Below are 15,174 nucleotides of genomic sequence, written 5' to 3'. Positions count from 1 at the left end.
CGTGCCCGGGGGGAGGCGGCTCTGCGCGGGGGGGGTGCGGCGTTTGGGTTTCCCCCCTCTGGAGCCGTTAAGGTTTTTCCTTTTCATGGAAGCCCTCGGCCGGGCCCGCTCCCCGGTGCGTCCGAGCTGTGTCATTGTTCCGCAGCCCCCCCGCTCAGGGCGGGAAGGAAGGGACGCAGAAAGCTTCCTCTGGTGTTACCGGGGGCCATTAAAGGTCACGGCAGCGCTGCCTCCGGCAGAAGCCTCCTCGCTTGTTAGTTAATAAACACGTCCGAGCGGCAGCGCCGGCTCCTGCTCGGGTGGGTTCTGCTCGCTCAGAGAAGTAAGTAAGTGTCCGAAGTGGCAGAACGGGCCGAAGGGGCCCTCTCGTGACCCGCCACGCACAGCCCCTGCTCTAGAGTCGGGAGGGCTGCGCGGCTGGCGGCCTCAGGCGTGTTTCCTTCGTGACCAAACCGCCGGACAAGGGGTGGTTGCTTCTGGTCTTGATCTACTTACTGGTGATGGATTGTCGTAAACACCTGTGACTAATTAGGAGGAACTGTGTTACAAGGCTCAGACAGTTTCTGATTGGTTTCTCTATAACCCACAGCTGCTTTGTTTGACTTCATACAACACCACGACCAGAATACACGTTTTGGTTGCTGTTTCTCCTTTACCCGTCAGGAGTTGCTTTTCTGGCCGGTTCCATTTCTAGCGTGCAGTTGCCTTTGACTTGGGTTTGCTCGCGGACCGCTTGACTCCGGTGACGTAGCCAGAAAAAAACCTTTTGTCTTGCCCAGATGTAGGCTGAAGTTTGCTATCGCATGTTATGCCGATTAGTTGGAAGTAAAGAGGGATGGCAGCTAGTGGGAGTTTCAGTTAAAGCATTTTTAAATAAACTGAGCTTTTTTGATACTTAGAATTGATTTGTGTCTTGACTATCTGCATAATAATTCTGCAGCTTGTTATTTAATAGACATTATTTGTAGGGTTTGCTTAGCTAGAACAACCGAGTTAGGAACTGCAGAATCACGTTGTATTTTAGCTGTTGCTCTAAGTTCAGTAGTTCTTCGAATCTCTGCCAGTTTTAAGATACCTTCTGTAGCTGCCAAGTAATTTGCTGTACAGATGGATGGTTGTGGGTTTTTTTCTATGTTGAAAGCTGAGGTGGGGTGAGAAGGCAAAGGGATGTAGGTAGAATACCAATATAATTAGCATGTTATTATATTTATTTATAAATGGTTACTCATGTGCTATAGGCAGAGAACAGAGAAGGGAGGAGATATTTATAGTATTAGTTTTAAAACAACAACAACAAAAAACCAAACAGCAAAATGTTTTTGAGAATAATAATTATTAGAAGAAGGATAGGTAAGAAACTTGTATTTATACTTTTCCAGTTAGAGAACTTCATATCTGGCACATTAGACAGAGTTTTTGTTCTTTTGCTTCTTTCCACTTTAAGCTTATTGTTGCTGGAAGGATAAGCACAGCGAGACTGGGGAGAGAAGGAAGCAGTGAAGCTCTAGCTGGCTTTTTAACTGAGACAGGTATACCCCAAACTGGATGTACCTGGCAGGGGAGTTGTATTAATTTTTATTTTTTTTTTAAATTAAACTCCAAAAGCTGCTTGGTATTCCGAAACAGAGGAAGAAGGGTTTCGAATTAAAGGAATTGCCAGGAAAGAGAACGTTACGGTCCAGCGTTTCCGTGTTGAGGCATTTGAAGGGGCATTTGTGAATGTCTCCAGTTAAAAACCAAAGCGACAACAACAAACCCCACACATGCAGAGGCACGCCTCAGCTGTAGGAGGGCAGAAAGCTCTTCCATTGTGTTTCAGCTCAGCTCAAAAAGAAAGTTGTGTTCTTTCGGGAAGTTGAGAGGGAGCGGAATTCCACCTAGCATTTAAACTTGGACTGGGGTATTGTATGGGGTTTGTAGTGTTGGCCGAAGACAAAGTAACGGGAAGTCCAGACAAGTTTAGCATGTCTCGGTAGTGCAACTGCACGGCACTGAGCAACCATTACGCTGACGTGTAAGTTGTCTGAAAACAGCTCGGTCTTGTTTGTCAGGGTGTGTGTGGACGTGTCCTTAGAATCTATGGAAAGTATCTCTTCTTTATTTTGTTGTAAATGGAAACTCCAGTCTTCCCTACTGACCTTACCCATTTCTGGTCCAGGGCCCAGTGGTGATGACTGCTTTTGCCTCGCCGTCCTCGTCTGGCGCCGCGTGACTCTTCACCAATCACGGCGGAATCTGTCAAGCCCACGCTCTGCAGGGTTGTCATCTACCTACAGAAGGAGATGTCGGGGGACACGTGTCTAACCACCACCCTTTGTCCAGCTGCAGGGCCCAAGCCCAAAACTTGCAGCTTCAAAGGGGGCAGCCTCGGTAACAAGTACGTGCGACTGAACGTTGGAGGCTCTTTATATTACACTACAGTCCAAGTACTGACCCGGCACGACACGATGCTCAAGGCCATGTTCAGTGGCAGAATGGAGGTGCTCACAGACAAAGAAGGTAAGGGAGTGTCTTTCGTTGAGAATTTTGTAAAACAACTGGGGTTTGGTGGTGGTTTTTTAAACATCTTAATATCTACACTCAGTTAAGGATGTAGGGAAAGATATATTCCAAAAATAACTTGGAACATTAGGCAGCCAAATCCCATTGGCATTAATGATCCTCTGTGCTTTATAAAAATCTGTTCTTTTGTTACTAAAATTAACGAGTGGAAGGACTGGTTCTCTTTCCTGCGATCGCAGCTGGTATGCAGGTTGTTGATGTTGTTGTGAAGACTGAACAGACAGTATGTGGGTTGTCATTTACGTGGTGTCATGTAGTGGCATCATTTGAAATGCGTGTGTGGGGAGGGACGTTCCGTTTTCATCTTTAAAACTCATAATAGCCTTGCTTGCTGTGTTGAAATATTTTTTTTCCTCCTCCCAGTACCATGTTCCACTTGTGGCTTGCAGTGCTGTGACAGTATTTATCTGTCAGTTGGGTAACGTGTCACCTGGACGCTGCATATTTGCATTATAAAAATCTGTAATATTACAGAGAGTAGAACAAGTAAGAAAACCACTATCAGTAGTGGCTATGGGTGCCTTAATTTTCCAATCTTTAGTAGTCCAGGGCAGAACATCACTGTAGGAATGAGGGTTGTGACACTGGAGAGGAGGTTGGCAGGTATTTAACCTCTGTGTGTTTCTGAACACTTGTATGCAAAAACTCTTCTGTGTGCCCAGACTGCATCACTTTAAACCTGGTGCACAACAGTGTGTTGGAAGTGAAACAATTTCTTGTGGATTTTGCAGATCATTTAAACCAAGTTTCTCTTGAGTAGGCTGGGCCTTGTTGAGTGTTACGTACAACTAAATCCATTTAGTCAAGCAGTTTTGTGTAAGAGCCTCAGCCTGGATGGCAGACGGGGTTCATGTTCTGACAGCTACAGCCAGAGAATCTAGCAGTGGTTCAGCTTACTGTCCTGTGTTGTTTTCTGTACCTCCGTCCCAAACTAACAATTTTTTTGCCTGCCTTCCACATTATGGAAAAGGTTTTGGCACTCTATTAAGCCTTCTGCCTATGTGCATCCTACGTGGCCATTGTTTGCCAGCAAGTCAGACATCCTGTTTCCTAGTGAGTGTGACTTCAGGGATGTTTTAAAATTGTGAGAACTCTCTGTCTGCTGCTGTTTCCTGTGCTGCATCCCCTCTCTGATCTGTCTTTGTCCTGTTCTTTGCTCCTGTTTGGGGGCTGGAACAGCTTTTTTTCCCATACTGGGTTTTCTGGGCTAGTCTACCTTTCAGCATCTTGGGAACACTTTTCCCTAACTCCGTACAACAGCAGATGATGTGGTTGGAAAACTTAAATCCTTCTTGTTAGGCCACAGAACTTATCCCAAATCATCTTGCTGCAAGCAATTGTGAGTTCTCTCTTCTGGTCTTCCCTTGGCTTTCTTAGTGATGTTTCTAATTGCCCAGCATTACACTGTAGCAGAGTTACCACATTTATTCCCATAAAAATACAAGACACCCCCATTGTGCTGAGACATGACAAGCCTCTAAATAAAAGCAGCAACCTACCTAACAATAAGCTTTTCTTTTCCTTTTTTTTTTTTTTCTATTAAGGTTTGAATAGCTTGGGCAGTCAGTTAAGTAGATGTAAAATAGACTTCCTGTAGTAGTTAAAAAGGTCCATTCCTTTGATCAGAACCTAATACAAAAAGATGAAGCGCAGGTAACCATTTTGGTCAGGCTGCCCACTGACTGACTGATCAGTTGATGCAGCACAGCCAGGTTCCTGTGGCTGGTTTAGTGTGTTGTGATATGAAGGCAGGTATTTTTAGCTTGAGGCTTTTCTTTTGGGGTGATGGAAAGCAGTGAGAACATACAGGAGGTACCAGAGGAGGGGTTCCACTGTCAGCTTCTGTTCTGTAACCAGCTTCAGTTTGCCCAAAGTCAGTAAAGACATCCATTTCATCCAGTATTGTGTGCAGTTTGGGGGAAAATTAGGTTTATTCAACCTCTGTTTCTTGCCCCTAATGCGTTGAGGTGATTGAAGTGGTGTGATGGTTATTTTTCAGGCTGGATCCTTATAGATCGTTGTGGGAAGCACTTCGGAACAATTTTAAACTATCTCCGAGATGACACGATTGCACTTCCAAAACACAGACAGGAGATCAAAGAGTTGATGGCAGAAGCCAAATATTATCTAATTCAGGGCTTAGTGGACATGTGCCAAGCAGCCCTGCAGGTAAGAAACAGAAGTAGCCTCTAAAGCTTTTTGGGAGTGTTTTGCTTATAAAATTTACTTAAGACAACTTGGGAAAGTATTTCTTGGCCTTAGAGATGGTGTCAAGTCTTGGGTGTACAAGTCAGCCTGGAAAGAAAACGAGACAGCAGTCAAGTTCCAGTGTGTTTGTCATAGCCACAGGTGTCCTTCGTATGCACAGCTGGGATTCTGCGGTGCTTTGAATAAGAGGTGGAATTTAGTTTATGATCTCCCTGTGGCAGTGCTTTCAGACCCATGTGCCACGGGTGCCTGTGCTCTGAAGGCGTTTAGTGCTGTTAGTGAGGTGGTTGCATTATCAAGGGAGCTATTTCTTTGTAAGAAGGGAAGGATTGTCCCCTGGTTAGATGATGTGAATCTAGAATGTGCAAGACATAGGTTCGAGTTCCTGTCGTTTTGGAGATGTCTGGTCTGATGGAAAATCTTTTCCCTTTATGCTTCAGTTGTCCAGCTGCCCCCTCAGAATGGGGATAGTAGCATTTTTCTACTTCACAGGGATGCCAGGAGGGTGAATAAAGTAGAAACTGTATTCACAATTTGTCATTTAAATAGAGGGACTGTTTCTTTTCTGTTTCTTTTTTTTTTTAAATTTTATTTAGGAAATAGATAGTGAATGAGTTCCTCTTATGTGAAATTAAATAAAAGGCAGAAATTTAAAGGAATCTGATTGAATAAATATGATTATTTTGAGTATACGTTTTAAAAGACCTTACGGCATTTGTCTAAATTTCCCCCCAAGTTACATCATTTCTAATTAAATAATATTTATAGGCAGAGTGGGTTTGAATCTTTGAAAACGTGGTAACTTTTTTTCTAAGCTTGAATCTTAATGGAGCAGAAGGCCTACATGGTAAGCACTGAGTACTTCAGGGACTTCTCTTTGTATCAGTTTTGCAGATACATAAGCCCATGGTAGCTTTACTCACTTTATGAATCCCTATGCATTCAGCTGATTGAAATCAGCTTGTTCTGGCAACTTTTTAATAAGGTTAGCCCAGATGCAATATATGTAACTTATTAGCCTTGAGATTGTGAAATGAATGTTTCTCACAGGACAAAACTTAGTAAATAAAAAATGCCTCACGTACTAGGTTCAACATACTTCTTGTATTTGCTGAAAGAAGTGCAAAGCCACGCTGACTGTTCTCCTTCTGGTTTAGAATTTAAAACCTTTCTTCTCAAAACAAAATGTTCTAAGGCCTTTCTATTAGCTATTGAGCTTCCCTTGATTTGCTGCATGGGGAATCTGGAGTCACAGACTGTGCTGCACGCTCTCCATTGTTGCTTTTGTATCACAAGGGGCTGAAGTCCGTTTTGGTGACATGCTGTTCTTGCCAAATGTTCATAGCAGCTGATATTCTTATATACTGCAGTGTTCCGAGTTGATTACAGCTAGTGCAAACTCTGACAATCCTTTTCTTCAAAAAAGGATAGAATAATAAACCCACTTAAATCAAATATGACTTGAGCTCAGAGTCCTTGCTATAGCTGAGAAGGACCTCCACCTGCATCCCAACATTTCAATTACCCCTGCCTTCTGGGGATGAGAAATCTCTGCGCTGTATTTCTGGGTTGCAGATCAAGGTGACGCTGTGTGGTTACTATAGCAACGCAGAGCTTTTTCCTTTGCATCACAGGATTCGGGAACATGGCTGGAGGGGTTGGAGAAGGCAGCAACAGCAGATGTTAGCTTTAGCATTTATCTCTTGAGTTTATTTCCTCTCTCTCTTCTTTCTTTAAAACAGGACAAGAAAGACTTGTGTGAACCTGTCTGTAGCATCCCTATAATCACATCTCCCAAAGAGGAAGAGAGACTGATAGAATCATCAATGAAAGTAACTGCTTTTCCTCAACTATCCAGTGAGAAACTGAATTTTCACGGAATGTATTCAAACACAGAACTTACCTTTCTGCTTTTTTTTTTTTCTTTCTTTCCCAATAGCCTGTTGTTAAGCTGCTTTATAACAGAAGCAACAATAAATACTCCTATACCAGGTATGTTGGGGTTTTTTCCCCACTGTAATTGGAGGTTTCCCTTTGACCGTGGGAGTGGAGGAAGATGTGATACAACCTAACTTGGGGTTTTTTTATTGCTTGGTTTGTTCTGGGTTGTTTTTGCTGAAAACAGTGCATTTCTGTGGATTTGAGTGCAGTTATTTTTGACTGATGTGAGTCTAAATGGGGGGAGAACACACCAAACTGTATCTGAAGTCTAGTGAACTGCTCAGTTGTGTGAGAAGGATGAACAGAAACGAGGGACGAGGTAAGAGCGATGAGGCTGTTCGTAATGGCTGCAGCTAGGTGTAAGTGGGTAATGCAGCACAAAGCTAACCCAGCCGTGATCCCTACCTCGTCAGTTCAGCTTTACTTCTGAGTCTACGTACACCCCTGCCAGCACTCTCTGACCTACAGACATTCTTGATGTTCCAGTGCCTCAAAATCAATTAGTTACTTGGTTACGAAGGAGAGTATCTCTTCAGCTTAACAACAACCCAGTTTGGGCCAGAGCAGGAATTTTCTGGCTTTTCTCCTGCATAAAGTAACATTATTTATTTAGCTTTATGCTGTAACTATCATAATCCTTTTGTTATGATTCTGTCAGAATGACTTTGGGTTTTCCCAAACCAGTCATTGAAGCGATGTGAGTAATCCTTTATGCTATGCAGAATCCTCATTTTCAGCCTTTTCAGTCTGAGGTGCGCTCTTGGAATCTTTTTTTCTCTAGACAAACTGTCTGTCTGTCTGAGAGATGGTTTCTAGCAGTCGTGACGTTCGGGGTAGCCAGGCAGTGCTACCTGTGGGAGTGCTGAAGAGCAGCCTGTTTTTCAGCAGACTGCATTCTGTATCTGCCAGTCGCGTTGGACTCCTCCCTGTGTTACCCTGTAGCTCACGGCAGTGATGCTAAAGCAAGCACAGAAGAGCATATTAATCATCATGGGCCTGGAAATGTAAACGTCCTAGTAATGAGAGCAACGGAATCCTGGATACCGGGAGCTGCTGGTATCTCCACTAGCTGGAGGGTTCTAATTATTCCTTCCGCATGAATCTGCATGCCTTGATGGTGTTTAAATGAGGCATCTTTAAAATTCCACACTGGCTGCTAGCAGGCGGATTTTTTTCCTTCTGTTCTTCCTAATCAACAGTATAAAAGAAGCTTTTTCAGTTACGTTGTCGGTATGGTCTGATAACAAATGGAGGAAGACTTTCACATTCTTTTCCCAGCTCTGCTGCCTGTAGAGGCTGGGACTTGTCACTGGCTGAACCCCAGGTTGGTTTATCAAATGATTCTTGCAAGCTGAAGATTTTCTCTGGGTGCACGTCATGTTTTTTTGATTTCGATCTGAATGGAAATACTTCTCAGACTAAGTATTTTATGTAAAGCCCAGTCGACTGTTCTTATTAGCAGTGTCTCAGTTCACAAGTATTTCACAGCCTTCCTGGACCACTTGCAGAAGTTAAGATACCTCATACAAAAGTACAGTGTCCTGTCTCTGGGTAGATTCTTGGCAGCAAGGCGTGAATTTGGAGCTTCTGGTTGCAAAGAGTAAGGAATTTTACTGTTAAAGCTAGCAAGGTTGGCTTTGTTGTCTAGACAATAATATGTTCACCAATTTCCACATATCTGCCCATAATTTCCCAGTCACCTATGAAAAGACACAAAGGGGAACAGGCTACTTATTTTTGATATGGCTGCATTCAAGCTGTTGTCAGAGGAATAAGGTCCTTAGGGGACTTTTTATCTGATCAAATTAGACATTGATTAGCCATGATGTTGATATTTAAATATTTTAAATTTTAAGAATAGCTTTACTCGATTTTGAAGCTAGAATACAATGTGTATTTTTTTTCTCTAGAAGATCTAGATTTTGAAAAGTAATTACGACCCTACATTGCATTGGCTGTCAATAAAACTTAGTTTCCTGAACAATATATTCACCCTAGAAATTAGTATATGGTGTCCCTAATGTTGTGCAGAACACCTTGCTTTTTAGCTGGCCTTCTAACGTGCCCTCTTTGGACTTTTGCTAAGCTGAAGAGAACTGCAGTTAGCATGTGATTTAATCATCTTGAGCGTCAGTCAAGAGATAGTTGTAGTTGATGTAATGATTTGGGAAATTGTGCTGTCGTTATTAATTATATAACTTGACCTCTAAAGGCCGGTGTGTTTGCTCATGGGAATCGGATGGGCATCTTATTTGTATCTGAAATTGGCTATTGCCCTCTCTCTTCTTGGCAGCATATGGCCATGAGTCACTACTTACTTGTATTCTGCAGTTAAATCAGTGCTTAAAACTGGTGGAATAGGCGTGTCAATCCTGTAGAGATGGCCAGTTGAAAAACCGCAAAACCCATATTCCTTCTTTTGTTGCTGTGTTTCAGTAACTCAGATGACAACTTGCTGAAGAACATAGAACTCTTTGACAAGCTCTCTCTGCGGTTCAATGGCAGAGTTCTTTTCATTAAGGATGTTATAGGGGACGAAATCTGCTGCTGGTCTTTCTATGGACAGGGTCGGAAGCTTGCTGAAGTCTGTTGTACCTCTATAGTGTACGCTACAGAGAAGAAGCAAACCAAGGTAATTAAGTTTTACCCGCTTGTCTCTTACAGTTTAAAAAGGTTGGTGATACATTGCAGAAAGAGATTTTTGTATCACAAAAGGTTGGTGATACATTGCAGAAAGAGATTTTTGTATCACTTCAGCCAACTTGCTAGGGGCAAACGATACCATTTGTTGGGAAAGCTTTGATACCAGCTGTCCTGAATCCTGACTGGAAGTGAGGGTCGGTGCCATCGGCGTTACCAGGATGTCTCTTGCTGGGGGGCTCCTGCCCGGGTGAAAGCTGCCGCGTGCTCGGTGGGATTCAGAGAAGCCTGTGATAGCAGGTTTGAAGAAGGAAAGACTGGTTATTCTGAAAGCACATGCGTTTTAGTCTCTTAAAGCTGACGGACTTTATGTCCCTAAAGCATGCAAATGCCTTTAAATTCCTCTCTAATTAAATGAAGTAAAGATCTAATTCTACTCCTAATTATACCTACATAAGTTTACTTCGGTGCAGTTACTTTGTACTGTGTTTCACTTGCACTGATGTAATTACTGCATATAATTGGACTCAATGGTTGTGTCTGGGAGTATAAATATCTCCAGAGCACTGGAAAACATGTGCCAAAAAGGAGAAGACTGAAACTGATCTATCCCAACCAGAATAACTGAAATGGATGGATGAAAATAAAATGGAAACAAGCTCAGTGTTTAGAAACACGATATTTTTGTTATCGTTGTGCTTTTATGTGCAAAACTATAGAATATCTGTTTAAAAAAATGTTCAGTGGGAGCGCAGATTCCCAATAATCAATGTATCTTGATTTCCCCACGTTTCCAAAGATTCTTCTCCTAGTTTCCCTACCTCTGATTTTGCAAAGGTTACCTAAAGACTTGCTTTCAAGCACAGTAAAGAGATGAAATACAAGCATGCAAATATGACGATTAACATGATAAATCTACAGAGCTTCCCTAACTTCACGAGTTAACTTCTGACTTGCAGTGGTGCAGGTAAGGTGACCAGGGTCCAGCAGCAGCCCTTAAGAATCACAGGTACTGTATTCCATTCTAGAACAATCCAAAAGAAGAGGTGAGGTAGGCGATCTGGTGGTGGGAGTAATCCTCTAGTAGCAATTAGACTGCTTTGCTTAGCTTTCTCATTTACGATGGTTTTACTCTCTTTACAGTCTTTCTGTGGCTCGTGTGTCTTTGTACTCAGGCTGTGTGTTCAGCCACGTTACCCTGTTTAGACCAGGAAAAGGACATGTGCTGGTTTTTTTGTAGGTTGAATTCCCCGAGGCACGGATTTATGAGGAAACACTAAATGTCTTACTGTATGAAACTCCACGGGTTCCTGATAACTCTCTGCTGGAAGCAACAAGCAGGAGCCGAAGCCAGGCGTCCCACAGTGAGGACGATGAGGGTTTTGAGCTTCGTGACCGAGTGCGCCGAATCCACGTGAAGAGATACAGCACCTACGACGACCGTCAGCTTGGCCACTAGCCTGCTCGTCGAGGGGAGAGGGTTTGGTGTTGAGGCTCATAGCGATATTCTTTAAGGGGAATCAGGAAGTAGGGGGGGATCAGTTGGACTCTCTGGATTGATCTTCGTGTGGCTTCTTGGCTCCCTAGAGAAGCAAATGGGCATTTGTACGCACAAAGCAACACTAAAGGCCGAGGGCTGTGAGAACCAAGATGTTAATTTTGCACCGTGTGCTTTAAATACAGACTGGCCCCCTTTTCGTGCCGCATGAGGAATGGGATTCGGAACACCGATTCTGACACTTGTGGTTGCTCCTTCATACCTAATGACTTGCCAGATTTCGTACTTCCTGTGAGAAGTAGTGCTTCTCCGGGAGGAGATGGCATGATTTGAAAATCTTTTTCCAGATACCTGCCCTTGTAGGGTTTTGTATAATGGAACTTCCAGTTTTTAAATCAAGATACTGAAGAGGGGGGTGGAGAGAACTTGAACGTGGCTGCTCTTAGCAAACACTACATCTGATAACCCACAGAACTGGGTAGCTATCCAGTAGTCAGATGCACCGCACGTGTGATTTCTCCCACCTCTTTCCCCCAGTACACATACAAAGGTTTGTGGTCCGAGATAGCTCTCTTTAAAACTCATTAATTCTAAGGCAAGCTCTTCCAAAGAGGTAAGAGTCAAGTCATCAAAAAACCTCCCCTTGTGAAAAATGAGAAAACTTTGAAAATTTAGATATATATGTAATGATTTGTCTTGGGAGATGGAGAAATGGGTATGGTGAAGGAAGTAACTTCTTCAAATAAGAAAACATCAGGAATAGATTGTGGCAGGGTTGCCACTCTTCAGGCTTGTGATAGTGTAATCCTGTTTATAGAAACAATTAAAATCTGGGGAATTAGTTTTTACATTAGTTTCCTTCTGTGGCCCAAAAGTGCTGTTTGATGTTAAATTTTTCAGGTAGGAGGGAAAAAAAAATGCGGTTACTGGGAAAGTACAGGCTAAACAACGTTTTATGAGACTATAGATAATGTTCACGTACTGATGAGTGAATTCAAGTTTTGTGTTTTGAATCCCTTCTATAGAGCATAGAAGTTGAAGGGGAAAGAGAATAGTCACAAAAATCTTGTTCTAGCATGAAACAGTAAGAGGCTTTGGGCACCGGAGAGAGGTAACTTATACTGAATTTTAAACCAAAATAATCACTTTTATTCTGAGTGCTTGGCTGGGAGCTAATTGTAAAGGGCCTTTCAGAAGGTTGGAGTCAAGGCTGCTCTGCAAACTGGGTGTCTGGAAACAGTTTCAAGTTTAGCATGCAGAGCTGTTACTGTCCTTCTCAATGTTTGCTTGTATGTTTCAGTGGCAGGTTGCAGATGCAAATTTTACCACAGTCCTAAACAGTTATTACTTGATGGCAGTTCATTGGCAGCCATGGATACACGGCAGCGCTGGAGTCTGCTCCACAACTGCTGTCAAGTTCTCCTATTGAACATGAACACGGAAGCTTCAGATCCCACGAGGGTTCGTCTTGAACTGCTTTGACCAGTGCCAAATCTACCCATAAATTTTAAAGCAAATTACTGCAAAAGCCTGGCAAGAAAATAATCCCAAATTAATACAGTGCGGTCCTAAGGAGAGTTAAGATGGTAGGTGGTTTGGTAGTCATAGAAGCAGAGGAGGGAACAAACCCAAAATTTCCACTCATTTAGGCTTTTGAAAATGAAGTTGTCGAGGCTTGGTAAGAAAACACTAATGGCTACAAACTTGCAGGATTTTATGGTCTAGCTGGGCCTCTACATGTGGCAGGCACTGACTTAATTCTCCTCACATTCGGGAAGAAGCACTGCCGCAGTAATGCACCTGCCTTTTTGTGAAAGGCCTCTTAAAACTCTAATAACCTCTTTTCTTTTTACATTGCTTTCTGTAAGTAGTTGTTTTCCAGCTGGTTTTTCTATTGTGCCAGTGAAAATACAGGCTGAGATTAGTTTTGACAAAGACTTTTGTGGGTTTTTTTTCCTTTAATTCTGCTAGAGCGTGATGTGGATTTTTTTTTTTAAATTTTTTTTCCCCTCCACTGATAACTCTTTAAATGACACTGTGGTGGGTGCTTTGAAGCTGCCAGCAGAGCCTGTAGTGATAGGGTCTTTGTGCTGTACTTAATAGCTTCAATTTATTCTCTTGTATTTTTTTTACCTTGTAACAAATAAGACTCCCATTTAAAATTCATGTGTGGCACTTTTGTTTCTTGACAAATGATTTCTATTATTTTTTTCTTGCTACTATCATAGTGAATGTTAACAGATCAAGTGATGCTGGTAGCCTTGCAAAATTGTGTTTAAGAGAAGTTACTAGCACAAAAATGTCATCTTTGCATTTCTTTTCTCCGGAGAGTATGGGTATGGGAAGGAGTGTGTGAAAGAGAATGAGTGTCAGATCCACGTGCTAGTGCAGAGGCTTTCATTCCATGGTCGGATGCTGTACTCCCAGGATTCATTAATGACATGGATTCAAATTGTGAATTATTATGCTCTAAGAGGCAGAGAAAAGCCTGTGTTTTGGTTTACTTGGTTTTCTTTTCCCTGTTTCCCAGAGCCAACAAGTAGTATTCATTTCTGATTTGAATTTAGATTAAAATAATCTTGGATACAAACTCTTTTGAGAACCATCTGTGTTATGAGAATCTTTTAAAAGTGCAAAATAACTTGGTATTTGTGGAATATCAGTAAGAACTGTAAGCAGTTATGAATGGTTTTTAGATATGTACAGATAATCGTTTTCATTGCACCTTCTCTCATCCCCATTCATTCTCCTTCCTCTACCCCCAATTAGTACTGATTGCAAAATACAGCATAAGATATTGCAGTATCTAAGATTGCATATCTTAGATTAAGATACGACTAGAACTGGAATGTTAAACAGTGTTCGGCCACTGTAGAGAGTCTGTAAGCTTTACTCAGAGTAATAATCTCATTGCATAAACACTAAAGTTTCATCTGTTCAAAAGACATTTCAAAACCGTGGTCTTGGTGGTCTTTGTCCTGTAAGGTTTTTCAGGATGTGGCTGAGAGATCCTGGTGAAATACGTGCGGTTGGGTTTGACCAGTGCTTCTGTAGTTCCCCCCACTTGCGTGCCGGTGGGGAGGGGAGAACATCAGGAGATCCTCTGTGTACTGGAGAGCCCCTCCCTGCCCCTGTAGGGCTGCTGTGCTAGGTTTCTCAAAGTCTGGAACGCCCGGGGTGGGTGATGTACACAAAGACGCAGTAAGTCTACATGTAGACATGGAGGTAGCCATCACTTACACAGTTCATGGGTTGGACATTTTTCTAACACAGGTGATAGAACTCTGTATTTTCTCTTCAGAGTCCCCCTTGTCTGGAACTGCTCCAACACAGGGTGTTAATTGAATGTCCTTTCCACCAAAACCACGGCATCTTGATTTACACCGTACCAGGTTCTGATAACTGTGAATGCTGTAGTTTTGATGTAACACATGCTTTGTATTTTCATCTTAATCATCCTTTACTTAATTAAAAAATATAAATTGTTTCGACGAGAACATTCTAGACATTCTAGAACTGCAGCATTCATTTACGGGTGGTACTCTGCTTCTAGAGCAAGCGAACAGCTGCGCTTCCTCAGACCCTTCTCTGCTGGCTTTAAATAGTACAAATTATGATCCCTACTAAGACAATATAGATTTCTAATTATATGCATTTGTCTGCAAGTTAAGAGACTTGTAATGGCTTCCTACATAGACCATCGCCAATGAGTGCGTTTCCTGATGTGCCTGTGAATTTATAGTAGCCTTTAGGAGGAGGAAATGCCTTTTTGCCTCATTTGTAATGTATGAATTCTAACTACATCAGTTAGCGTTCGTTAGCACCCGGAGCTCTTTTTGAAACCTTACTGTCCTCTTCACTCCTGAATTTATGTGAACTTTTTGCACATTCAAGTATTATATTATCAGACTGAGAGAATGAATGGAAGACATGAACAGACGTGTGTGTGCAAGTAGTGCAATAAAGGGTTGTGTGTTTCTGTAATGGGGTCCTAACACACTGCAAAGCAGCCTCAGTCTTTCTCCAGAGAAGGAGACTTGGTGCCGTGAGTGGATGTCTTGTGTTAAACAGCTTTTCAGTATCAGTGTTAATTAGACAATAATGTCAAAAGAGAGAGTTCAGCAGGTAGCAGCCTCCAACTGTTTGATAAATGCCAAGACAAAACTAAATGTTTAACCTTCACCTTGGCATTTAGTTTTTGGAACAGGAGACATTTATCCTATTGCAATGTTCCATTCTGCTGACTTTTTATCTCTTACACTTCTTGGTTAAAATGTAAAATAACTGACTGAGACTGGGAGGGCGTTGGAGGGACTGATCCTGTG

At 42.3% G+C, this 15,174-nt stretch overlaps 1 protein-coding gene across 1 annotated transcript; it reads left to right on the top strand.

The window, feature by feature from the left end:
* Positions 1-1,105: 1,105 nt before the first annotated feature.
* On the top strand, positions 1,106-14,022 carry TNFAIP1 (TNF alpha induced protein 1). The gene is made up of 7 exons (XM_026861622.1): positions 1,106-2,014; positions 2,159-2,499; positions 4,562-4,731; positions 6,513-6,602; positions 6,710-6,762; positions 9,148-9,343; positions 10,592-14,022. The coding sequence occupies exons 2-7, from the start codon at positions 2,283-2,285 to the stop codon at positions 10,808-10,810; spliced, it is 945 nt and encodes a 314-aa protein (XP_026717423.1). The 5' UTR covers positions 1,106-2,014; positions 2,159-2,282; the 3' UTR covers positions 10,811-14,022.
* Positions 14,023-15,174: the final 1,152 nt, after the last annotated feature.

This window comes from Athene cunicularia, assembly GCF_003259725.1.
Source record: "Athene cunicularia isolate RWA chromosome 19 unlocalized genomic scaffold, athCun1 chr19_part1, whole genome shotgun sequence".
In the NCBI taxonomy this organism is placed as follows: domain Eukaryota; kingdom Metazoa; phylum Chordata; class Aves; order Strigiformes; family Strigidae; genus Athene; species Athene cunicularia.
Note: the sequence above shows the minus strand (reverse complement) of the source record. Positions and strands in the feature narration are given on the sequence as shown.